This window comes from Fundulus heteroclitus, chromosome 4, assembly GCF_011125445.2.
Source record: "Fundulus heteroclitus isolate FHET01 chromosome 4, MU-UCD_Fhet_4.1, whole genome shotgun sequence".
In the NCBI taxonomy this organism is placed as follows: Eukaryota; Metazoa; Chordata; class Actinopteri; order Cyprinodontiformes; family Fundulidae; genus Fundulus; species Fundulus heteroclitus.
The window spans coordinates 27,463,487-27,489,333 of NC_046364.1; the positions used below are offsets into that span (position 1 = coordinate 27,463,487).

At 42.0% G+C, this 25,847-nt stretch overlaps 3 protein-coding genes across 7 annotated transcripts in view; 1 reads left to right on the forward strand and 2 right to left on the reverse strand.

Annotated features, from left to right (window-relative positions):
- On the reverse strand, positions 1-3,432 carry tssc4 (tumor suppressing subtransferable candidate 4). 3 transcript variants are annotated; one of them, XM_021315976.2, is made up of 4 exons: positions 3,302-3,432; positions 2,703-2,804; positions 1,215-2,122; positions 1-1,140 (listed from the first exon to the last, which is right to left on the reverse strand). In XM_021315976.2, the coding sequence occupies exon 3, from the start codon at positions 2,083-2,085 to the stop codon at positions 1,234-1,236; it is 852 nt and encodes a 283-aa protein (XP_021171651.2). In that variant the 5' UTR covers positions 2,086-2,122; positions 2,703-2,804; positions 3,302-3,432; the 3' UTR covers positions 1-1,140; positions 1,215-1,233. The 3 variants fall into 3 exon arrangements, with proteins under 3 accessions (XP_021171651.2, XP_012717113.2, XP_035992206.1); XM_012861659.3 differs by having other exon boundaries at positions 1-2,122; positions 3,302-3,431; XM_036136313.1 differs by lacking the exons at positions 2,703-2,804; positions 3,302-3,432 and adding an exon at positions 2,442-2,533 and having other exon boundaries at positions 1-2,122.
- A 1,093-nt stretch (positions 3,433-4,525) lies between these two features.
- shcbp1 (SHC SH2-domain binding protein 1) lies at positions 4,526-17,783 on the forward strand. Of its 2 annotated transcripts, none has more exons than XM_012861641.3 (13): positions 4,526-4,821; positions 6,608-6,832; positions 6,913-7,028; positions 7,110-7,315; positions 7,401-7,496; positions 7,589-7,819; positions 7,901-8,078; positions 9,149-9,269; positions 13,258-13,389; positions 14,458-14,576; positions 14,783-14,869; positions 16,798-16,936; positions 17,015-17,783. In XM_012861641.3, the coding sequence occupies exons 1-13, from the start codon at positions 4,677-4,679 to the stop codon at positions 17,284-17,286; spliced, it is 2,067 nt and encodes a 688-aa protein (XP_012717095.2). In that variant the 5' UTR covers positions 4,526-4,676; the 3' UTR covers positions 17,287-17,783. The 2 variants fall into 2 exon arrangements, with proteins under 2 accessions (XP_012717095.2, XP_012717093.2); XM_012861639.3 differs by having other exon boundaries at positions 4,527-4,821; positions 17,012-17,783.
- A 1,402-nt stretch (positions 17,784-19,185) lies between these two features.
- Positions 19,186-25,847, reverse strand: part of adamts17 (ADAM metallopeptidase with thrombospondin type 1 motif, 17) — a 45,722-nt gene continuing 39,060 nt past the window's right edge. For both annotated transcript variants that reach the window (XM_036136304.1, XM_012861638.3), the window contains exons 19-23: positions 25,186-25,321; positions 24,068-24,272; positions 22,501-22,653; positions 21,233-21,377; positions 19,186-20,980 (exon numbers count right to left, since the gene is read on the reverse strand). In XM_036136304.1, coding sequence (XP_035992197.1) covers positions 20,973-20,980; positions 21,233-21,377; positions 22,501-22,653; positions 24,068-24,272; positions 25,186-25,321 — 647 coding nt within the window. In that variant the 3' untranslated portion in view covers positions 19,186-20,972. The remainder of the gene's footprint in view (positions 20,981-21,232; positions 21,378-22,500; positions 22,654-24,067; positions 24,273-25,185; positions 25,322-25,847) is intronic.

Below are 25,847 nucleotides of genomic sequence, written 5' to 3' on the forward strand. Positions count from 1 at the left end.
TGATGGGAAACAAGGATGTGAGCTTTATTTCAGACAGAACAAGTCTATTCAGCAGATTACAAATGTTGAACACATCCTTGTGAGATGCATTGCCTCTGTTGATTCTTATTGGCTGGGCTACATGAAATAAGCAGCATGCCTCTCAGCTGACAGAAAACCCGCTGTGGAAGATAAAACAACGGTCTCATGGAGCTGCAGGTTGTGAATGCACGGATTTTCTCAGCCTTAAGTCCAACAGGAACATTCTGACTTTAAGCTAGTCATCCCGTTTGCAACTAATCTAAGTCAATTCTCATATTCCAGTTTGGGATTTCCAACATTGGAACACAGGATACAGAATTCTCCACTAAGCCTCGGTCTGCCTAAATACAAATGAGTGGACCCTCATTTAGACATCTGGATGGTGGTCCCATCAGTGGTGGAATGGTGAACCTTTTCTGATTCCATTAAGCAAACGCCTATTAAAGCCAGATAAGATCCAAACCTGTTTTCCCACCACTGCTGTTGCAATTAAATGGGGGTGGGGCCTGTCTAATGAAGGGCTGTCAGCACAACTGTGATATTAAGACTTAAGGCTCCGATTGTGAAATAAAAAAGGAAGCAGTTGTTGGAGTTGGTTAAGTGAGAACTTAAGAAGTCTCTTTTAACTTTACTCTGGTAAAGTCATACTATGACAGAGATGACTGAAATGGTTTGGTAATCCTGAGGCAATATGCAACAAAAATAAACTACAGCTGACATCTGATTTGTTGTGTTTTTTTGTGCTCTCTTAATTGAATTTATACCCTTTGGCTGAATCTGGACTACATTGAGAAAACTAAAACTCTACAATTCTCAAACTGGAACTGAGGTGTAGTACACTGAACACAGATTCTCCTTTATAAACCAAGCTTTAGATTTATGGAAACTTTATTCTATTGAAAAAATAAAATAAAAATGAAAAGCACATTTTAAATGTTTGTTCTGACAAATTAAGATCATCTTAGCCTGAGACGAGGATAAAAAAAAAGACGCATAAACTTGGACTGGATTATAATACACCAATTAGAGATGCTCAGAACAAAGTTTGTTAGCCCTGAACGCTTTACTTTATTTGTGAAAATCGTAAAGAGTGATTGTTAGTATTCCTGCGACTATTGTTAAGCTCTCATCTGGTGAATCCAACAGCCTGCCTGCTCTGCTGCCAGCCCAGGTCTGCATGGTATGGACGTTTTCTGCAGCGGCTCTCACAGGTCAGTCCTCTTTGTCTGCAGAACTCTTCCTGTAGTTCTTCACCTTAGTCTTCCTGAAGGAGGTAAAGTTAGCGCTGGACTCCTTTAACTTCTTCTCCTCCTCCTGGGCCACAGGTCTGCTAACAGTCTTCTCTTTACTTGTCTCTTCTTGTCTGGTTTTTTCTGGGATTTGCTCTCCAGCCTCCGCTTGTTCTCTTTCTTCGTTGTCCTCCTCCTCCTCCAGGTGACTTAGTTGTAACTCCTTCTCCTTTCCCTGCAGATCAGGTGACAGCTGCACAGCCGCCTGGTCCTTTGGGAGTCGCTTGGGTCTGGAGAAGATCATCTTTTCCTTAATGTCACAGGGAGGACCGCTTTTTGTCTCCCGCTGCAGACCTGACAGGAACTGGAAAGCTACTCTCCTGTTGTCCTGGTCGCTGCTCTCCACCACATCCTCCAGGCTGTAGCGTGTCCATCGCTCGGGGTGCACCAGATAGTCTGGGACGGCGCTCTTCTTCACGGGTATGGGAGAAGTGGAAGGAGGGTGCCTCGTCTTCCTGCTTTCTGCCGAGTTCCCTTGGTTTGATGAGGGGATGGAGCGCTTCTCTACAGTGTCCAGGCAGTCGAAGATGTTGCGGCTGCGGTACGAGAAGCCCGAGCTCCCTCCGCTCAGAGTGAAAGTGCTCTGCGCGGAGGGAGCAGAAGCTGAGGTAGAAGTCATCACATCCCCGTCGTCGTCGCTATGATCCAGCTCTGGGTCAAAGGGAGCATCTCTTGGTTCTTCTTCTGGCTCAGATTCATCGCTGGCTGACAGCTCCAGCACATCATCACTGTTTAATGGCTCCCCCTGCTCTCTGGCCTTTCTGTGATCGGACATCTTCACAACTTGCCTGAGGCCTGACTAAACAAGAAACCTGACGAGAGACAGGAGAGAAAGTTTAGACAGCAGAAAAAGAGAGTCTATTTTATGTCAACACCAAACGGTTCTGGGTTAGACGTACATAGAGCAGGTTCTTTTTAACAGTGGTGGACAGGAATGTAAGAATAACACAAAGAACAAATCAGGGAGTGCTTCCGTGTGGATTCTATCTGTTTCTATCAGAAGGCCTCTTCTCTCTAAGAACATCACAGCTGAGCTCTAAAAGCTAAACAAATATTGACTTCTAGAAAAACGTTTAATTAGACACGAGCGGCATGTTCCTAGAAAACCACTTCAGCTTAATCATGTCATACCAGTTTGTCAAGCACAGCGATGGAGAGCTCATGATTTGGGTTGGGCTGGGTATCGAGCCTATTAAAAAAGGCACAAAAATGGCCCAGTCAAAGTCCAGAGCTTAACCTGATTGGGGAAGTCTGGGATCCATTTTATTCTAGCGGTTATTTTTTTTTTCTGAATAATGACTATGGTGCATCATAATTGTCTACAGGCCTACAGTAAGGCTACTCTGCTTTGAACATAATCTCTTCAGTTACACTGAGTGAGGGTCTCCATACTTCGTAGGTGCTTCTGTCCTCAGGTTCATGGTTATCCTGGCAGGTTGCACACTCTGTGGTTCTCTGTCAATCTCTGCCATCCACTGCTGTTTGCTGAGGAGTCTGAGATTTAGAGAAAACCAACAACATACATTACATCAGCTCATCTCAAGTTACAGATCCTTCAACGAGAAGAAACACTGTTGTATTCAGATTTTTTTTTTTTTTAAATTGACCCATGTTAATCCACAAATTAGTTGGTCCTAAAAGCAGTTGGGTACAAAAATAATTAGCTGATTTAAATAAAATACCCCCCGCCCACAGCCTTGCACCTACAAGCTAATTTCACAACACTGCAACGTTGAAAGGCTGCATCCAGCCGATCCACAGACACAACTAGCCGTACACATTTAACAGCTATTCTTTCTGATATCATCCTAAACGATAACCTGAACTTGAGTAAATGAACCATGTGCTTCAATCCTGCGCAGAGTACCTAAAATGACAACAGCTAGCATACTCATGCTAACATCTTTAGCATCGAATAACCAACGCTTTGGACCCATAGCATCCAAACCTTGGTTTTTAGTTGAGATTGGAGTTATTTGGCAAAATTTTACCTGACTGTTGGCTTTATGGTTGGTAACCAGAAGGGTCTAACATTTACAGAGGACCGAAAGGAAAACAGCTCCACCGGAAACACGTGACCTAAAGCTTTAGACGCGGTTGGAGGTCATGTTTTCAACTTCCGGGTAGAGTTGTGTTTTGATCAAAGGATGCAGCCCCTGCATTTGTGCAGTGCATTCAGGTCCATTTCTTTGGACTTTTATTAAAGTTAAATTCGGCTTGAATGTCTGCACATGCATACTTGCTCTATTTTTCTATACACTGTCTTTATACACTCAAAAACACTGAGCTATATAATACACTATCTATGTATAATATAGCTCAGTGCTCAAAACGGACCCATTATTGCCACCTAGTGGACAAGTATGGAGGACAGAGTCAGTCCTAGACAAGACTTTTTTATTTAGAAATAAAAGGCAATACAAAGCAATTCAGATACAACATTCCAGAATACAAGATTACATAAAGACACCATAGAGAGCACACAAGTTAAGAGTTTTAATAGCCTTCACATTAGTGGAATGTCTAATTGTTTTAATTTATTGCTTGACTTCATTTTGAAAAATGGAGAAGAGAGGTTTTTATTGTAACGGCATTTGTGGATATGCCACTTGGAACAAATATAAGATGAGATTAATGATATAAAAATGCTTTGTCTTCACATAGGTATAGTTAATGTGGCAAACAATATAAGAAATATGCGGTTCAATATACGAAGAAATTAAGGAGCAAATGTATTTCCAAAAGTTGTTAGAAAAAGGGCCAAGACTACGGTGGCCGGCCACCGTACAAGACCAAAATAAACGTCAAACATCTTCAGGGCGTCCTTCACAAAAAGAGCAAGTTAGGTTTATGTCTTTCTTAAAACGCTGGCAAAAAAAACTTTATTTGGGTAAACTCTCCGAATAAATTTAATGGATACTTGCCTTATCGTTTATCATGTAACCAGCTGGTAATTTCTTAATCTTTTTCCAGTCCATAGACAAGACAACCAATCATAGACATGTATAAATATGTCTATGCATGCATGCATCATAGCTATGTAACATTTCCATATATGTATTATATTTTTCTTCCTAGCATCATAATGCGTTTATTTTTATTTTTATTCAATTAGCTTTGTGTTCCGTGTTTTGGGGGCGACCGTATCAAGTTGAACTGCAGTACTGAGACAGCCCTGTGCTGTGCGCATGCTCAGTGCTACGATTGGCTGAGGCTTTGGATTGGCTGAGAGGACGCGAACCGGGACATTTTGAAAGCAGCAGGGAGGATTCTGCTGGCTGTGTGTGAACCTGATACAGTTTGAACGCCTTTAAGACGGTGCGGCAAAACAGACGTTTGGTTTGGTCGGTTGATTTTAGCGTCTCAATGGAGCAGGAAACCCAGGAAACAGCGTGTATCGTCAGTGACATGCCGGACATGGTGGTGGTCGAGCTGCACTCTGCAGTTAAAGCTAAGGAAGCAGAGGAAGGCCTCCCAGGAGCGGGGTGCAACTCGTTGGATATCGCCAAAGGTCTGCGGAAAGATTTTACTGTTTCCTTCACGTACTGAAGCGGTTAAAATCACTCAGTTACAACTCTAAACATGGTCAATAGCCAGTAAGGCTAAGCTAATGGGAGCTACATCGACTCAGTCAACTGTCATCATGACTGAATCCGTAGCTCAACGTATTTGTCTGTTAAAGTAGTCTGTGGGCATTTTAACGTGTTTGTCTGTAAGATTCCACTCCCTATACTTGTCCTTCTACTGTCCGCCATCAGGGCATACTATCGTATGCATACTATCGTATGCATTGTGCATACAGGGCACAATATGTGCAAGGTATGTGCACATATTGTGTTTTTTCATAGAGGTTTAATATTGGATAATAGAGTCAGAAGCCATCCCATGATTTAAGTAAGTGGCTTTTATTGATATCTGACTAGAATGTCAGTATTCAGATTACTGAAGTAGATTCTACATGATCAGAACAACTGGGTATTTGGTGTTATTTGATACAGACCTGCACCTTGCTTGTACCCTCAATCTCGGAGAATAAAGTTGACTCTGGACAAAAAAAAGTGACACCTTTACATTTTTAATACTCTACTTGCTAACTTGTTTGCTTAGTAATCAGCAGGTTTTTGTCACCAGCCACTAGGCAGGATGAGGACCTATTTGTTTAGGCTCATTAGCAGATAAAAAGGTCAGTGTTGGAGAACTGTAGCAGGGACCTCTGGTGGTCACCATAGTAACCTTTGGATATTATCTAATTACTGTAAGGAAGGCATGATGGGGAAAAGGCATTCTCTGTCCTCCAATGCCAGACCTAAATATAGTGGAGTTTAACTACTGGAACTGTGTGTGTTGGTCAGATGAGACTTAAGATTGTGTTGTAAGTCAACAAAGGCTGCAGACAGGTCTGATACAAAATGAAGGAATATGTGGAAAGGTACTTCATGTCCAGTGTTAAGTACGGTGCATAGTCCACGATGCTGTGGGCCTGTTTCTCTTTTAAAGGCTCCGGAGACTTTGGTAGTGAGGATCAGGATTTCACCAAGATCACCATCCAAGACAAATGGCCAAATCAGCTCAGAGAGGGTTTGAAACAAAATCAGTCTACTTCCATGGTCAGCAAGGTTCCAGACCTAAAACCTGTAGAAAACCTGTGGGCTGAGTAGAAAAATGGAGCGCGTAAGAGCCCAGGAATCTGAACCACCTAGAAAGGTTGTGCAAAGAACCAGCTTTCCAGCAGTGTCAGAGAAGACTAATATAAATTGTCAAGTTGACAAATGAGGTGTAAAAATATCTATAGGATCATTTTCACACTGTTTATTGTGTACTAGTTATTTCCTAATGTGGCTGTCCTCCCCCCCCCCCCCCCCAATAAGTAGGGTTCCCAAAAAGCAACTGGAATTTTCAAAAAGTGAGGTTATGCTACACACACACACACACACACACACACACACACACACAAATCCCAAAACAATGTAGTTTAAAGCTTTCCTTGAGGTGTTGGTATGATGATTATCTGAACGATCTTTCTAATAGTTTCCAAGTATGATGGCATATAGGTAGTCGGTGGCATGTACAACATGCTGAAAATGGGTCCAGGGTATTAACCTTGCTGAGTCAGTCACACTGCCTACTCACCAGAGTCCGTCAGGTTCAGCTACACAGTTGAGCTCCTTGCTTGTGGAAGCCCCATGAGAAGCTGTTTTGAACAGATTATGTAAATGTTCACTCGGTTTGTACCAACATAAAAAAAGGAAAAAAAATTGTTGCATGATTTCGAAATGATGTCTTTGCACCCTCTACAGCCCTGTTTCAGAATGAAAACAATGAAAACGGAGAGCACCACGATGATGATGATGATGATGACGATGACGATAGTGGCACAGATTACGTCAACAGTGATAAATCAGGGACCCAGCTGCAGAGATGTGAGCGGCACAGAGGGGAGAGCTCCAGTCTTCCCGACACCTTCCAGACCAACAACCTGCTGTTCTACGAGAGGTTTAAGGCTTATCAGGACTACATGCTGGGTAACCTTGGCAACAAGCGCTGTAATCACCTCTGTCCAGCTGCAATGTTTCTGGAAATATTTCCGTGTATTTGTGTGCAGGAGACTGTAAGCCCTCAGAAGTGAAGGCCTTCACTGCAGACTACCTGGAAAAGGCGCTGGAGCCGTGTGATTGGCTGGCTTTATGGAGCACCGACGTCTTCGATGTCGTGGTGGAGGTGAGAGCTGCTGATCACTTTCACCTCTGTCACAGTTGCTGGTAACAGTCATACTCAATCAGACTCTGTTGGTGAGTTTAGGTGCAAGATCTGGACATAAATGACCTAAAGGCACACGTGAAGCTGGTGCAGCCGCTACAGTATGAAACCAGATGTGAAATCACAGAGGAGGACTTTAATTCTCTTCTGGAGGCGACGCAGCACAAAGTACCACTGATGGAGCTGCAGGTGGTTTATGATGAGTCAGGGGACTTTGATCAGACGGCTCTGACACTTGAGCACCTAAGGTAGGATGGTGTGAGTTGGTCTTGTGCCAGGGTACCGATGATGATGTGCTACAGAGCAGTAGTAACACTCATCTTGTATCTGCAGGTTCTTCTACAAACACATCTGGAGGCAGTGGGATGAAGAAGATGAGGACGATGACTTTGATTACTTTGTTCGTTGTGTGGAGCCTCGTCTCAGACTGTGAGCGTAACTTGAACATCTGTCGTGTTTTGTTCTTTTTAAATAAATCTTGCTATGTACTGATGATTCATATTCCAAATATCAAATTTCAGCTACTACGACATCCTGGAGGACAGAGTTCCAGCTGGACTGGTGGCAGAGTACCAGTCCTTGCTGCAGAGCTGCTCTCAGTGCTTCCAGCAGTTTTCAGAGTTGCGTAGTGGACTCAATGCGGACTCGGACTTGGAGCCAGACAACGTGTCTATGGTGGAGGGTCTGAATCTCTACGACCAGCTGGAGACACTTAAGCGTAAACTGCACATCATCGAGAACCCCCTGTTAAGGTGTGTCCCTCTCTGCTTCCCACCGACCGCATGAAGCATCGTTCTGCGTCATTTCCCTGACCTCCCTCTGCACCTGTCCAGGTATGTGCTGGCCTACAAGGGGAGCTCCAGGCAGCAGTGTGTGCAGAGCCGTGGGCTCAGAGAGTCTGGGATGAAGGTGGTTCATGTAGTAACGGCGGTCACCAACACCATCCAGCTCCAGTCTCTCCTCACTGCACGCCTCATTCCTCTCTGCGCCTCTGAGGACACAGAGATCCAGGTGAATAGTACACACATGCTAGCAGCAGAACTAGGGTCAACATCTATGAGGCTTGAAAGGGTGATGTAACAACCGCACTGCATTGTGGGATACCTAGCCATCTGGAAAACCGGCTTGTTTACATTCATCCTCAACGCTGTCTTTCTTTTCTGTTCTTTGTTTTTAACTTTTTAAAAACGTGGTGCAAACGTGCTGTGTCATTAACAGTGACACTCGACAACGATAGGTTGAGATTTTTCTGTTTTCCAACGTGGAATCAAAGCCAAGGAGCTCGGATCTCTGAACTATCAAAGATGCCTGACCCTTGATAGCAGCTGTGAGACGCAATATTCCAATACGTGCGAGTGTTCAGGTCATTTTCAGACCAGTAAGTTTGAATGAAACCTTGTGATGTTTGACATGGAGCTTTTAGCAGGCTGCTAGTGCTAGCCTAGCCTAGCAAACTGAGAGTAGCAAAAAAAAATTTGAATGGAGACCCTCTCCTCCACGTCCATATCTTGCTCATATGAATCAATTTCATGGAGAGATTTTTTTATATAGCAAACCTTCGGAACAGGGTCTAGCTTGTCTCGTTACAGTCCATCTGCTGGTTCTTAACAACGCTCCATTATGTAGCACTCTGCATCTTTTATGTCTCACAGCACAGTATCTGAATCGGTAATGTAAACAATAGCCGTTGCCCTGGAAAATGGCAGCCGCATCCCACAATGCATTGCAAAATAACTCTCCTATTTGAACCCCATAGCAAAAACACGGCCATTTTAAAATGTTTGACAGCAGCTCAATTTAGAAATTTAGCCCGTTTCTCCTTTTGAGAAACCTTCGGTCAGCATCACGTGAATCAGTCCAGCCGACCCAGTTTAGTGACGCTGCTTACGCACATGAGGGCAGCACAGCTGGTTTGGGAGGAGTGAAGCATGTATTTCCCTCAGTGACCCACTTCTGTGATTATCTTGCGTTCCTGTCTTGATCTATAATCGGGTTCAACCCCCCGTCCCCCAATCCACATTATAAGAACGCATGCAGAACTCTCTCTGTGCACAAATGAATGAATGCTTTTATTTCTGTAGTTCCATAGGGATCCTGTGTCAGCAGTGGATGCCAGTCATCAGGGCGACACGGTCATTGTTCTTCCAGGAACCTACAGTGTCAGCAGCTCCATCTTCATACCAGACTCCATCACTATTGAAGGTACAAAATTACATTGGTGCACTGGGAAAATTACTTCTGTGATTGTACCTTTTCAAAGCTGCAGTTGGGAGTCCTGAGAAAACCACGGACTTGGGTTGCATTTAAAAACGTCTGGAGAGAAGTGAGCGTGCATTTTGTAGTAAATTTTTGGAAAGCTGTAGACCCGGTTTTGACCCGACTCATCCGTGTGCATTTCCATCACGTCATGACGTCAGAGTTAAAGGCTGTCTGAAGTCGACACAGCAGGCTGAAGCTGTGCCATATTGTACTTCTGCAAATGGCAGGACCACATGGTTTTTTAAATTAAAATCAGTTTTTAAGTCTAGCCACTATTTAGACCTTTGCTTTGACTGTGCCACCCCTGGCCATGAATACATTTTAAACTAAACCATCCACTGTACCCTGGCTGTATGTTTATGGTCGCTGCCCTTCTGGAAGGTGAACCTCCATCCCAGGTTAAATCATTTATAGATTACTTCCAGATGTGTAATTTAGTAACCTTGCCTGCTAGATGAATTCTGCCAATATTTGTGCTTTTACAAACGCACGAGAATCCATCATGTTCCTCTCCCGCTTCAACCGTTTGTGGCCTGAACAGTTTTTATTCAGGCCAATCACGTTGCAGTATTGTGATTTAAGGTGGGACATACCGCTGCGACGAAAGCAAGAGCTCCTGAGCCCACAGCCCAACCGAAATAAACATTACGCCGCTGGAGGACGCACCTCACCTCTGATTTCTAAGAATGTGCATTTCTTCTTTGCTAGTAGAACAGGAAGAAGCGCCATGACTTGCTTACCTTCTTGTGGTTTCTCGTAGCCGCTGCTGCTTACAATTTAATTTGATACTGTGATTGGCTAAAACCAACCTTTTGGTAGGTGGCACTGTTCCCTCAAAGCTGCACACATGTGCACTGCATCTGCCTTCACTACGCACAGCAAATCTATGCAGCGCAGAAAATAAAATCCAAGCTGAACTGTAAACAAAATAATAATAAACTAAGTTATTTTGGTTCCATGGTCCCACTCTGTGTGTGCCAGATGCTGATCAGTGGGGCAGACGCCTTTATAGTTGGACAGGTGGTGATGTGCGTCTTTGTTACTCCTGCTGCATGTCAGCTGTTTGTGTGGCTGTGTTTTTGTAATCTGATTATCTCAGATACCATTTTTCCACCAATTTGGTTGGTTTTTCAGCGCCACACCTGCTGTTTGTTTCTGGAGCGCTGTTGCTCCGCTGGTGTTATCAGCTGCAGATGGAGTCCTTTGCTGTAGGTTTCTGCTGATTTCTGACCAGTTCTACCTGTTTAAAAAGCAGCTCATGCTTTCCCCAGGCGCGAGCCCCACGATCTGCCGCAGCGCGTGGTCATGCACAGTTGCACCTCTGAATTTTTGTAAGTCGGCGGGCACGAAGGCGCAAGCCTCATTCAAAATAAGAGGATTCAAAGGAGTCCTCGCTGAACCTGTGTTTTTGGTGAATACTATGTCCGTGTCAAATAAAAACGTCTACAATGCTTCTATGGGCTCGCGCGCAGACACACGTATTCACACCCTGACGGTGGTGAGCTACATTGTAGCCACAGCTGCTCTGGAACAGACTGACAGAAGCCAGGCTGCACAGTACCACATACGTGTGCTACATCTCACTGCATAAAATGTAAATAATTTAATGGCAATAAAATCTAAACACTGAGAGATGTACATGTCTCTCAGTTTTTCCTTAGCAGAACCCCTGCGCTGACATAAAACATACTATACAGCTCTTTAAAAAAAGACATGATTTTTGTCTTTGCCATGTAATTGTGCTAAATCAATTGTATTTAAACTAAGTAATCTAAAATAAATTATTGTTGTATTTTCATTCCTTTAGTAAGCCGTGTACCTTGTTATAATCTCAGGTTATGGACAGGTGTAATACTGGTGTAGCCTCATGTGTGATGTTGCTCACAGAGGTTCAGCAAATGCTCAGACACATGAAAAATTAGGGGGAACATTGGTAGGCGGGAACTAGGTGTCATTCACCTAATCAGCTTGGAGAGTTCTTCTGAATGTCACTCATTTCCCCAAACGGATTCAATGGGAGGAGTCCCAGATTGGTGATGTGCAGAACGGAGAGTGCTACACATTATCAATCTGGCTGACCAGGTTAGTAATTTTGCTCATCCATCTGAGTAAAGCATCCCCACGGCCTGTTGCTACCATCACTGAGTCTCAGTGGAAACGGGATTGATTCTCATAATAATAATCGTTATTGCAACCGTCCGTCTTCTTCCTCTTATCCGGGGTCGGGTCGCGGGGGTAGCAGCTTCAGTAGGGAGGCCCAGACGTCCCTCTCCCCGGCCACTTGGGCCAGCTCCTCAGGAGGAATCTCAAGGCGTTCCCAGGCCAGCTGAGAGACATAGTCCCTCCAGCGTGTCCTGGGTCTTCCCCTGGGCCTCCTCCCGGTGGGACGTGCCCGGAACACCTCACCAGGGAGGCGTCCAGGAGGCATCCTGACTAGATGCCCGAGCCACCTCAACTGGCTCCTCTCTATGTGGAGGAGCAGCGGCTCTACTCTGAGTCCCCCCCAGATGCAACATACATTCCAATGAAACTCATAATTTGCATTTAAGCCGTCCCTCAGGGAGCGGTGGACTGGCACCTGGTGAGCATTGTAGGGTTAAGGGCCTTGCTTACGGTCCCAGAGTGGCAGTCTGTGGGATTCAAACCAAGTACCTTGCAGCCTTTGCTGGACGCAAGCCCACTGCTCTCTAACCACTAGGCCGCCACATGTTTTGCCTGCTGACCAAAAAGTTCTGTTTTGGTCTCATCTGACCAGTCCTATTCAGTTGTTGGATTCTCTTCTTTAACAGGGAGAAATTAAGAGAAAAGTGCTTCAGCTAAATGAGCTGTCTGTACTGCATAGAAAAGTTAGTCGAGCTATAAGAAGATATTTACTGTAAAATCAACCTAAATCATTCTCATTTGTTCCCTGGGATTGAAGGAACATTCCCTATAAACAGTCAATGCTCTCCATCAACAACGTCTTGGTCACGTTTTCTCCTTTCAAACCTAGAGGTACGGTGCGGAACTACTTCGGTTCAGAGTGTAGCCCGTGTTTACTTCCTGGTAGACCAGTCATGAGAACAAATTTTGATGGACAACAATTTTTTTCGAAAAATTATAGAGAGAAGTCATTATTATCATTGAAAAGCCTAACTATTGCTTACGTGATGTTTTGGCCAACATTTTATTAAACCCAATATATTTAGAGACGGTTTTAATTTCTGATAAAAACATCCACTGGTTTTCTTCTCTCACTGTCTGTAAGGATTCACCCAGTGCAGTCCTGCCCTGCGTGGGCTGTGGGAAACTGCAAACAGGACTTCTTTTAGCATTCAGTCAACACTAGCTTACTTCCTGCCGCTCTTCTATAAAGACCAGATTTGTGGAGTGCACAAGTAGCAGCTGTCCTAGTATCAACAGACACCTGCACTCTGCAGCTCCTCCAGAGTTACCCTGGGCCATTTGGCTTCCTCTGATTAAAACCCTCCCTACCTGTCATCTAAGTGCAGGTGGATGGTCATGTGGTAGGTCTGTAGTTGTGCCGTCCTCTTTCCACTTTCAGCTGCTGGACTGGTCCTAATGATGCTCTATGTTCTCCAACAACCGGATTCATACAGAGATTAGATCATAGATGTGGGCTCCATTTACTAGTCATTTCCCCCGGTTTTATTTCTTAGCACTGATAAAGGGGAGGAAATGCATGTATGATTTTGCTTCTACTTCTTAATAATGTGCTTTGTGTTTCTCTTTCACATAAAATCCCCAAACCATTAAGTGAACTTTGCTCTTGTAATGTGACCAAACGTTGAAAGGTTCCAGTGGTTTCTAGCAGATGTGGCGGAGAACTTGCAGTGGCAAAACTGCCGCCGGTGATTTGTCAAATGCATCAAACTGACCCCTACAGTGTAATGTCGCGTGTCAACCAGACCTCTTGGTTTGTGTGTCCCAGGCTTTGGATTCCCCGATGAAGTTGTGATTGAAAACCAGTACAAAGGCGACTCATTCGTGGAATCCACAGGAGCTGACGTGAGCGTGTCCAACATCAAGTTCATCCAGCATGATGCTATTGAAGGCATTTTGTGTGAGTAGACGACACTCAAGCTGCTGCACATTCACATTTCTGCTTCATGCTGCTTTGTCCAGGACGTTGTCCAGACAGCCAGAGTCCTGTTTAACCACTCAGCCCTTAGCTGGACGACACATGTTTTTTTTTTTTGTTTTTTTTTTTACCCTAGTCTGACCTCTGATTTTCTGTAAGTAAAGTTATGTGCCTTCCATAATAAGTGCTTTGTAGTTGAAAAACCTACAAGAGAACATCTCACATAAGTGATTAGTCTGGCACCATATACAGAGGCTAGAATAACTTATAGCTGTGGCTTATTGGACTGAGTGCTTTCTGTGCTGAAATCTGTGCTGAGTCACTGACCAACAGCGACACCTTCAACTGAACCATGATCCTTTTAGGAAAGCTTAGCATCATTTAAATGTTACGGGTTCCTTAAAGAGCTAGAATTACAGCATAGATTGGTCAATGATTCATTCCTTAAAATTGCTGCAGGCCACACTCCGGTTAAGCCGTAGTAAACAAATACCAAAGTTTCCATTTTCAATTTCTCCCATAGGTTCCTATGGTTTTGAGTGTGTTCACTGAAATACTAGAAAAAGTAACTAGAGTTTTCTCAGGCCGTGTTACTCATTGCTGCACACTGCCAGTCAGCTGACTGACAGACACCTGCTACATTTTAGCTTTAGGAGGGAAAATTCTACTGTCAACATTTAAATTTGTTCTCATAAAGGTAATCTTGTTTTAAAACTACACTTAATAAGTTATGAACCGCATATTTAAGCAGCTGGCTACTCCAGCAGATGGCCTGACTAAGTAACTCACTGATGTCAGCTGGTGGTTCCTCTAGTGTAGAGCAGCAGCACTTCTAAGATAACAACGTATTGTGGAGGCTATTCAGACTACCACTACATTAACTGTGTGTTTATTGTATATTTTACTCGCGTATCAAACTGAATCAAACCCAAATCTAAAAAAGTTTATTTTCTATCCAGACTAACTACCCTGGTGTGTTTTATTCCCTCCTAAATGTGTGTAGCGCTGAATGTTTAACGCGCTGAATCTTTCTGCTTCCTTGATAACCAGGTGTGCGTGAGGGCACTGTGAACATGGAGAACTGTGTGCTGCAATGTGAGACCACCGGCGTGATCGTGCGAGGATCGGCCCGCCTCACCATGAACATGTGCGACCTGTATGGCTCCAAGGTTCGGACAGCACCAGACCCATCACACGGGAAGCGTATTGCTGCTCAGTCAAGGAGATTGGTGCTTCTGGTTTTTTTAACACGTGGCTTCTGTGTGACAAACTCGGTCTTGACTTTTTTTTTTTTTTTTTTTTTTTTTTAAACAAAGAATTTTGCCATTTAATGGTTTGCTGAGCTTGATGCTGTCAGTGTTATGTGTTGGTACAGGGGGCCGGTGTGGAGATTTATCCCGGCAGCGTTTGCAGTCTGGTCAGTAATGGCATCCATCATTGTAAGGACGGAGTCCTGATCAAGGTGAGGCGCCGTGACATTCAGTCTGAAAGAAAAGGCTTCATTTATAGCCTTTATTTTGGGCTTTTTTAGGATTCTGATGCAGCTTTCGCAGAGTGTGTTGACCAATCTGTTTGTAAGCATAAATGGATCCTTTAAAATATCATAAAAACCATCAGTATAAGTGGTTTTTAATGGAGGTGTATATGAAGATTAATGCTAGCTGATGCGGTTTGCTTTTACACTGTAAGAAATCAACTCATGAATTTCATTTTTATATTTCCTCTAAATCTTCAGGACTATGGAACACCAAAGTGTTCCAAAATGAAATATATAAAACATTATCAGATAATTATCCACCTGAATACATAAGATATAAATGTTCAAAGTGACAATGAAATTGTGAAATAACTGAATGCTTATAAAATTATCTCATTATTTTGAAATATTTTTCATTCTTCAATAAACATTTCTATATCGATGCATTTATTTCACAATATTTTTCACAATAAAATAAAAATACTGAGGTATTATTTAATTTCAGCATTTTTTTTTTATTTCAAACAAATTTTTTTTAAAGTCCTCTTTTATTTCATAATGGTGTTTTCCCTAATGGACTTTTCATTTCATAACAACACTTTTCAGCAGAATCACTTGACCTGCCAATCAGCATCCATTGTTTAAAAAGTGACTAGTTTTTCCTGGCGGCTCCATAAACGGCTTGCTGTAGATCGGGTCACCCACATGGTGCTAGTGGGCACCAGCTAGTCCCCCAAATACTACGTGTGGCGCACCGGGCCTGTTTAAAAAAAAATAGCACCACCCACCAGTAAGCTGCATCTAAAATAGTATTTTATCCTATTTTCTTTTTTAATCACATTTGTATTTTAAAAATGACAGAAGCATGAAAACTTTTCATTTTTACGCAACGTTAAGATGAGCTGTGACTCTTCTAGTTCAAAGGTCAGCGCTGGTAGCCCTTCGCATGACACAGTACCAAGGAAGTAGCTCTCAGTTTCAAAAAGGTTGGTGATCCCTGGTTTAGATTGTTTCCTGGGCTGCATCCTTCGAAGGCCATATTTGTAGACCGATGATGTTACAGCGGGCAACAAAGGCTGTAAATGCAGGTTGAAGATGATATTTTTAAGTGGAAACAGCAAAGGTGGAGAGGAGTGAAAAGCTTTGAATAAAGTTGGATATATCTGTGACATAAAATGAACTTCAATAATGGTTTTAGGTGAGGAGTTAGCTATGTTTACCCCAAAATGTTTGCTCGGTGTGTTGACACATGGCTTGATGGCTTAGCTGACCCAGGGAGTCTAGGCTTAGTATCCCGAGAGGAAACACCTTCCTCCCAGAACAATTGCTTTCCATCTCCTGCTGGCTTTCCACAATGAGAAATGATGCAGATATCAAATGGCACTGTTCACTTAGTTCAGTGTCATTATGAAATAAAAAGGCCGTTGGAAAAAAACACCATTATCAAATAGAAGTTAAAATAAAACTGATGGAATTAAATAAAAAAATACCTAAAATATAGTTTCACATTATTGTAGAAAAATATTAATGTTGAAATGTTTTATTATATGTATATATTTTTAAAGAATGAACATATTTCATGTTAATGAGCTGGTGATTTTATAAGCATTCAGTTCCTGATTTCATTGTCACTGTAAATATTTATATCTTGTTTATTTAAGATCATTTTTTTCATGATGTTTTCTTTATTTATTTTGTTTTGAACACTGTTTTTCCAGACGGCGGTGCATTTCTACACGATCTCTAATTTTTGAAGCATGGATTTAAGTGAAGTTGGCACAGTGTTTAGACTGCACTGTAGCTTCTAAACTTTAACACTGAAGCTCACTAGGAGTGTCTCTGCTTTGTAACACAGGATTTGGTCCTATTTATAAAATGACTCTTAAACTTGTAATGTTTATGTGTGCTTGCAGGACTTTGCCAACGAGCTAGATGGGATGCCATCCATCAACTTGGAAAGAAATGTCATCCACAACAACTGGGATTACGGGGTGATTCTGGTTAAACCAGGTAACGTAGAGGAACAGAACGTCCATGCCTGTGGGAGTGAAGGTGAGCAGCTCCGTCCTCACTTCCTCTGGTGCTCCTCGGTGCACAGTCCATGTTTAACCTGCCGTTTGCTCCCAGAAGAGCCAGCTCTACACGGCGCTGAAGACAAGCAGCAGGAAGCAGAGCCAGCCTCTCGGCTAGAGTCAGCGGGGACCGACGGCACAGACGGAGACGTGGCCGCCGCCGCCACCGCAGGCAGGAAGTGGCAGTTTGGTCGTCAGCTGAGCCGAAACAAGGAGGCGTCCTGCAGCCGACCAGTGCAGGATCTGATGCAGCACCAGATCTTTGTTTCGGTTCAGGAGAACCAGTTCAAACGCAATGGCAAGGGGGACTTTGGCGTCTTTTTCTACTGACCTTCACACCAGGCTGATGGAATCTAGGAAGTTTCTGTTTTTAATGCCCATTTCTGTTTATTGGCGTGACTCACTAGATCACTGCTGGATGATGGACTGCTGGGGAAATGTTGTTTAAAAGGTGTTGCATGCCGTTTGTAACAGTGTTCTCAGCTATAATCAGCCTTTGCACCAGTTGCTATCTGTGCTCCGGCCTTAAAGAAGTGTTGAGAACAAACACTTTTGACTTTGCACAAATGCTTTTATTTAAATTGTTCTTTTCTGGCTCCTGATGCTGCTTTTTATTAACAGTTTTAATGGTTTCAAATCCACTTGTCGTGTTAATGGTGAGTTTGGTGTTTTGTCCTTTATTAAAAAATCCGTTAAAACTTGCTGAGGTGTAGAAATGTGTTAAATCGGTTGTGGGTTTTCTAGTTTCACACAGTGGCTTCAGAAATGTTTACGGTGAAGGTGTTTTTAGGATCTAGGAAGTTGCCATAAAACTGAATTAGAAAAACCGATTGCTCTAAAGTCTTTCTTGTTTCACTTCATGTGTGTAGAAAATATATTACAAATTCTCTGCAAATCAAATAATGGTCAGAAAGAAAAAGCCTCAGTAGTTTTACAATGAAAAAGTATTCACACCCTGAACTTTGACATATGTTGTCACCTTGGAGAATTTCTGGTGACCCCTGACCCTAGTCCAACATGAAGACATGTACACTTATTTAGTGCAAAGTAAATAATACATATGAATAAAGCTGATTAGGTAATATTAGTACAATAATTGGACAATAGGTTACTCTCACATCTCAATGCTTTTTCCATCTAAAGGGCCCCATGGATGCAAATCTCCTTGCAGAAATACACAAAAGGTTTGCGTCTTTTTATTAAACTTTATTTTGGTGTTTTCTGATCAATGATCTATATAGGAAGATGGAACAAAATGTGTTATTGTCCTATATATGGTGGTGGCAGCATCATGCTGTGGGGATGCTTCTCTTCAGCAGGGACAGGGAAGATGGTCAGAGTTAATGAGATGATGGATGGAGCCATCATCCATCATCTCAATCATCATCCATCATCTCAATCTTGGAAGAAAACCTGATGGAGTCTGCAAAAGATTTGAGACTGGGGCAGAGGTTAAACTTGCAGCTGGACAACAACCCTAAACATAAAGCCAGGGCTACAATGGAAATGTTTAAAACAAAACATATTCATGTGTTAGAATGGACCAGCCCTAAATTAAATCGAGAATCTGGGGCAGGATCTGAAAAGTGCTGTTCACAAACACTCTCCATCTAATCTGACTAAGCTTCAGCCTCAGCGTTTTCAAAGGTCGCCCCTCCAAGAAATACAGCAATGTATTTGAACAATGTAATTGAACACGCCTCGTGTTTGCTGCATTTTTAGGCTTGTTGAATGTTTAAGTAAACCAGGAACATGCAGAGCCCCTTCCAGGAGTCTCAATGGATTTATCAAACACAGGCACATTTGTCCTCTACAGTCACACAGCTGAGCCACCTTCCAGAAGAATCTCCTGTATCATCACAAAACCACCAAATAATCCATGTTAAGAAGTAATGCTAATTTTGTAGAATCAGATAAGAGAACCTCTATACACGGGAACACCCATCTAGTACGTAAAAGCACATAAAAACATACATGATCATACACTACAGCGTATAGGCTTAAACAGATGAAGCTCATGGTGAGGCTCAGTGCAGAGAGATTGTAGGGCTATCAGAACAAAAGCCCCCCCCCCCCCCCCCCCCACACACACACACACCATGATGCTGCACCAAGCCACAGATGAGAGGTACCATTACTACTGCGAGGCTGTTATTCTGGTCAGCTGGGTATGTCACACAACCGAATATCATCTGATAAAACCGCGGATGAATGAAGCAGTCATAAGGATTGTTGCAAAAAAAATCTTTTATTTTTATGTCAAGTTCTCAGATGTGATGATTGCATTATCATTTTGTTACAGTACAAGTTTTAGAAATATTATCAAGACAAACACAGCCAGGACAAAAGCAACGTTATCTGAACAGACAATGAGAAGGCGTGTCATGGTGGAATGCACAGTGAAACGTGAGCTTCATCCAAGTGAGGACTTCTCTACTATGATGGGATCCTTGCCCTGCTACATCTGGAAACTTGAGTGTTGGGGGTTTGTTAGGAAACAAATTGGTCAAACTAAAATTATGAAACTAGAATCCAGCTCCATTCTAAATCTGACCTTCTATTTAGTTTTGTCAATTAAAGGAGATCAATTAATTTCCAAAATAGAAATTTTCTGCATTTCCACTGTTCATCTTTTTGTAAGGTTTTTTGAGTTTTCAGGGAAGACAAATTGAAACTGCTTTCATAAACCTGAAGGACAAACGGGCAGCAGCTGGTTCAGGAGTTAACCTTCCATGTAATTATTGCCCTCTACAGCCAGGCCATTAGCTTTACAGCATTCTTACTTAATGCATGGATTCAGATTTTTCTATTTCCATTTGACAGAAATTAAAAATATGCTTTACAAACATCTAATGTTGTTGAAAATTATTTTATAGAAATATGTCATAGAGTTAATGTCCCACTTTACTGATAATACAGATTAAATTGAACGGGAAACGTTTTATAGTAGTGGTTAGGGTTTAAGTTACGCAATTTAGAAATAGACCAACACATATTTTTTAAATCCTAATGTAAAAAAAAAAGAAGGTCATTCCCACAAGCAACAAGTAGCTGCCGGCTGAGTTAACTAAACATTGTGACATGCAGCTATTACCGAGACTCTCGATCATGATGGAGTCATGCTTCAGTCAGAATAGGACTTTAACTCATAATGTCTCTATGCTCTCATACAGACGCTGTCTTTTAATATTTCCTACAGCACTAGCAATTTGATGTTTGTAATTTAATAACATGATAAACTGGTATAAAACCAGAGCAAAATGGATCCGGTTGTGTGAAATTACCCAACTTGGTCTTGACTATGTGGATTAAGTCATTTGTATATCTAAGACAAAGTCATTTAATGGAAGTGTTGGTAATATAGGTATAGTACAGGGTTACAGCAGCACTGGCAGAGAAGCTTCTTCACTGTAGCAGAAGATCACTTTATAGATGCGTTAAGGCAGAGTTTGGGTATCCGTTCTCTGCCAAACGTCTTGTTATAGCACCAGTACTTCAAAAAGACAAATAATACTCAACTCTACCACACAAATGTATGCATTAAAAAAGGAGCATAAAATCCACCAAGACCACTTCTTTAAACTAGAGAGCAGTTAAAATGAAATATGAACATAGTGGAAGAAAGGCACCAAAATTTACAGTTTGGTATTCTTTGATTTGCACATTTATGATTTCTTTAAAATTCAAGACTTCTTTGCCCATATAAATGTAGGTGCTGTGCTTCACATTATAGTTTAACGCTGCAAACTTAAACATTTACTATAATAAAAAAAATCAATGATATGTTTAAATGAAACATACATAGTGTGCAATTGATCTTAAAGAAAGGGTCCTCTCTCCTGTTACAGCGGGTAGGACTGACCTCCTGTACAGGCCTCGTTGCTTCTCAGCTGAAAGGACCTGACTTTGCATCCAAGCAGCTGTTGTGGAGCTTCTTCTCTCCCCGATCAGCTGTGTGGCTTCAGAGCTAAGAAGATTCATCCAATCAGGGTGCAGCCTCATGGGTCAGGCTTTCTTCAGACATCTGTTGGTTTTATATTAAAAACACCAAAATGGGCAACAAAGTTACCGAGACAGCAAAGCAAATCCAGCAACAAATCCGTCCCCTAGCCCCCCAGTGCTTTGTTCCTACACAGCTGAATGCATTACAGTAAAAAAAACAACTAAACTGACTTCATTAAAAAGTGAAGAAACAGTTTTCCACTGAATGACAACAAATTACACATAAACTGGCATCATCTCTTCAGCTGACCAAAAGACAGTGAGTTCCCCTCACCTTTGTCGAAGCAGGATTCACGGTAACAGGAACGGTAAATTGGTGGTCTCAGCATTAATGGACAGTAGTCGCCATGACGACCGGTGTCTTTATGCATACACTGGACCACCCGGGACTGCAGACCCTTTCCACATGTGGATGAGCACTAGAATAGCCAGGGGAAGTTCTTCATTATGTCCAATATACACGATTATCTGTTACTGTTCATTAAAGATGAACATTCAACATTAGCTCTTTAAACCTCAAGAGAAAATGAATCGTAACCTAGATGTTGCAATATGAACTCAGCTTCATTATCCTAAACTTATCATGTACAACACAACACTATCACACAGCAAAACAAGACCCCATGTCATTATTTTATATTATAAAATTATATTAACATATTATAATCATATTACAACTCTTCATATTACAACTTAACTTTCAGTGAAAATCCTTTCTTGTTACTGTTCCACTCAAAGCAGAATGTAGCACCTGTAGGGGGGAAACGAACTCCGACAGGAGGTTCTGAATAGGTTTGTTAAGAAACGTCTGGTTGCTGCACCACAGATATCTAACGGCCATGATCTGCTCTCATGTGTTGCCCATCATTGATGATATGAGATGGATTTAGCAAAATAAACAACACGAACACAAAGACGAATCTTATACCTGTATGAATGGCAGAGGTGGAAAAACGGGACTGAGGAAGAAATGTGGACCAAAGTTCTGCCGATAGAACAAATGGAGAGCATGCTTTTCTTTCCATAAACACTGTGCGTGCTCCAGGTGACAGATTTTCTTTTTGTATAATTGATGTTGTGATCTGTCCAGGGTGTACCCCTTTCGGTGTACACCCTGGACTCCTGGAGATAGGCACCAGCAGCAGCCCTCGCGTCCCCATGAGGGATAAGTGAGTAAGAAAATGGATGGATGGATAATTGATGTTCTGTTTTGATCTTCTTACTTTCAAAACAAGCTGATAAAGATTGTAGAAAATATTCCAGCATAAAATGGTGATGCGAGTTAGGTTTTGGTCAAGATAACTGATCATTTAACTGGAAAAGGCTGCTTTAGAAAGTCTGTGGCGAAGCAAGGATTTAACGTTCTGTTGAGGCTACGAGCATTATTCTGGATAACAAGGACAACACAAAGATAAAAAGATCAAATATTGCTAATAAAGCCATTCATATCAGCATTGACTGATTCTAGAGAAGTGATTCAGTTGCCCATCCTCAACCAAACCTTAACTATACAGTAACCACGCTGTTTGCATTAATTCATACCTTTGACCAGTCTCCAAATTTCCATTCATAACATTTAGGGTCGTCCCCACAAGGCTCTTCTTGACTTGGCTTGGAGAGAGGATCACAAGCTCCATCAGGGCTTTTACACAGTACTGTCCTTCTGCGAACACCCTGACCGCAGTCTGATGAACACTGGAAAATGTCACAGACATAATTTACATCTACATTAATGTTCACATCTGTGTTTTCCATATTTCAGCTTGAAAACACCAATTAAATGAATGGCATCTTATCAGGCTTTTTAATGTCTTCCTTTTCAAATTGTAGTCATTCAGTTTTGGTCTATATAAAGTGGAACTGCTTTGGTGTGAATTCCTCGTTATTGTTGTCCAGAACAACTTGTTTTGGTACTGTCTCTTTAAATGCAAAGAAGGCACTTCTTTCTGACAAAGCAAGTTAGGCTAAATGGTGTTAAATTCACTGGAGAAATCAAAGAACATGATCGTCACAGTGCTACCTGCTTTGTCCAGATGACAGTGGGTTTGTTAAAGCAGGTGTATGATGGTGTCTTCAACTCCATCTCCATGGTAATAAACAAACTGCAGGGGTCCTGATACCTGGCTGTTATTATCCGCGTACACAGAGAACTATTCAGCCCAATTTCTATCCAGTCGGTAGCATGCATTTAATAAAAATCGTTCCAATTTAATTCACATTTTAATCCTGTCAAATTTAACTGTGTACACAGAGCACTGTCCGACAGAGTATTGGAACCCAGAGAGGACGCAGCTCATACCGGACGTCACCAAGACAGGTGAGGAAGGGAGTTTAACAATAATAATAATGTTTTCACAGTGTGAATAAGACTCACAGATAGTTCTAGCTTTATACTGCTTGACCAATGAAAGGTGTCTGCCAAGATAACTTAGTTGATTAAGCATTGAGTTTGTAGACCTTAAGCCTCAGACAGGCTGGTATCCCTATTTTAATGTTTTTTTGGGCTGGCCAATCTTTCATTTCTAATCCATTGTTCTACAACGCGATTGGCCCGACCCGTTTTGGGTCGGTCTCGAACGGTTGAGTTGGAAGTGGGACAAGATGGATTCTTGTGTTTGTGAACACACAAAAACCAGGAGAATTCAGCTCGCAGGCAAGGTTAGCCAATCTTAGCTCAAACTGTCAATATTTAGAGTTTAAATAAAAAAAAACAATTCTAGAGCTTGAAAAATGTTAATCTGTGAACCAAATATCTTCTAGACATCTATGAACCGTCTTTAGTAGAATTACGCAACCAGTCAAACGTTTGGCCTCACCTTCTCATTTAATGGTTTGTCTATATTTTTATTACTACCTCCAGACAGGTAGAAAGCCATTTCAGGTGACTGACCTCATGAAGCTCATCGAGAGAAGGCAGACTGAACTGAATGACAAAGTTAAGTCCACTCTTTTCACTGGAAGTGTAGCTTAGATAATATTTTCAACAATTACTGCATACTGGTTATTAGCTCAGTAAAGCTCACGTTGCAAACTTCTGTGAAATGCTGCACCACACCAGCATGCTACTCCTCTTCCTGAAACTTTTACGCTTTAGAAGTGTTAGACGGACCTCTGACCACTCTGAAGCCTCCCATGTTGTAAGGCAGGAGTCGCCCTCACAGCCCTGCTGCACCCCAGGTTTCCCTCCACGGCAGTACAGGTCCTTGGAGTGCACGAGGGAGCCATTTAGTGAGGGGTAAACACAGGACACCTGCCTCTGCTGGAGACCTTTACCACAGGAGACAGAACAGGCTCCCCACTCACCTGTCACCCACCTGTGGAGAAAAAAAAAAAACAGCTTTTACTTTTTAACCTCACATTTTAAAACAAATAAAATTTTTAAAAAAAATCTGAGGCCTGACACTTTCTGTTGTAACTTTAAATGATCTTATCCCATCTGGCTTTTCTCTACACGGCCCCAGTAAGTTTGTGAATGCGTGCAAACGTAAATGTTAAACAGGCTCGGTTTAAATGACCAGGAGGTGTTGGGGCCGGCAGGCATGTGCCAGTGGCTTGGAGACGGGACAGAAGGTGCTCCAGGCGCGGTGCTGAGTGACAGATACGAATGAGCAACCACAAGAATATCATGATAAATGGTTACAATCTTTTACTTTGACCAATCTGACTAAATTATTTGCTGTGACAGTACAAGAAATAAAAGCTGGACAAAAACGTTGTAGAGTTACATGAAGTTATAAAAATTAGCAAATGGAAGCTAAAGGATGAAGGGTGTCAATGTGTTACAATGACAGTGAAAGCTTTGTGGGCCCTTCTCATTCTTAAACTCAAATTTCTAATTTTAATAAAGGATTTTCATTTCCATATGAGTCATTAAAAGGGTTGCATCCTTGCATTGTCTTTTCCAGCATAACATCTTGTCTGAGAGGCACCATTCTAAATATGATTCCTCCGTTCTGACGTTGTTCCTGAGGTTTTGAGGAATACCTCATTTCTAATTCTCATGGAGTGGTCTTAACAAGGCCTTGGTGGTGGCTTCTTACTCTGACTGTCCAAAATTAGCAAATGTGGAAAAGAGAATATCTGTTTAACTACAATCATGTAAAACTATTCCTACTGTAAATGTTTAAATGTGTGAATGTATGATTTCTGAGGTTTAAAAACTGGCCAAGGCGAGTCTGCAGGAAGACTTGCTGAGTGTGACAGTGGCTCTGTCTCCGGGAGGCTTACCTGTACTGGCAGGGCAGAGTGTTGCAGCGCTGCACCTTGGCCTGGGGCCGCGTCTCAGGATGACAATAGTTGTCACTGACAGCCTCCATGCTGTTATTGACTATCCTCATACAGGAAACCACTGTGCTCCTCTCACCTGAACACAGAAAGACAAGCATGGATCAGCACTCCACTGTTCCTGAAATCTAGAAAATAGTGGGGAAAAGATATCTAGACCTTTGTGTTTTTTTTTGTTTTTTGTTTTTTTGTACTTTCATACAGAGATTGAATCCGCTGAAGTTTCAGCATCATCCACAAAATCTATATAATTGCTCTATGAGAGTTTATCTCAGCATTTGGGCTCATTGGGAGTTGTTGTTTTAGTTAGTACAAAGCAAAATTCTCCACTGATGGAAAATAAAACATTCAACAATAGTAATGTTGCCGCATATGGACCCACATGTTCAGAGAGTCTGAAATGGACAGATAATGGTTTAATATTTTAATTTATCTCTAAGCATTTTTTTTAGAGTTTGTAATAATTTATATATTTTTAACCATTTTATTGATTTGGTCTTTTGGTTTATTACACTGCTTGACTTGTTTTGGAATCTTTGAATATATATTTTAAAGAGTACCTAGTGATTAACACTAGGTGGGGTTTTTCAGCAGATTTTTGGCTC

Coding starts and splice junctions, on each gene's coding strand:
- tssc4 (XM_021315976.2), bottom strand. CDS start 2,085: ATGTCCGATCACAGAAAGGCCAGAGAGCAGGGGGAGCCATTAAACAGT.
- shcbp1 (XM_012861639.3), top strand. CDS start 4,677: ATGGAGCAGGAAACCCAGGAAACAGCGTGTATCGTCAGTGACATGCCG. Junction 6,833..6,912: donor TTATCAGGACTACATGCTGG/GTAACCTTGGCA, acceptor ATTTGTGTGCAG/GAGACTGTAAGCCCTCAGAA. Junction 13,390..14,457: donor TGCTATTGAAGGCATTTTGT/GTGAGTAGACGA, acceptor CTTGATAACCAG/GTGTGCGTGAGGGCACTGTG.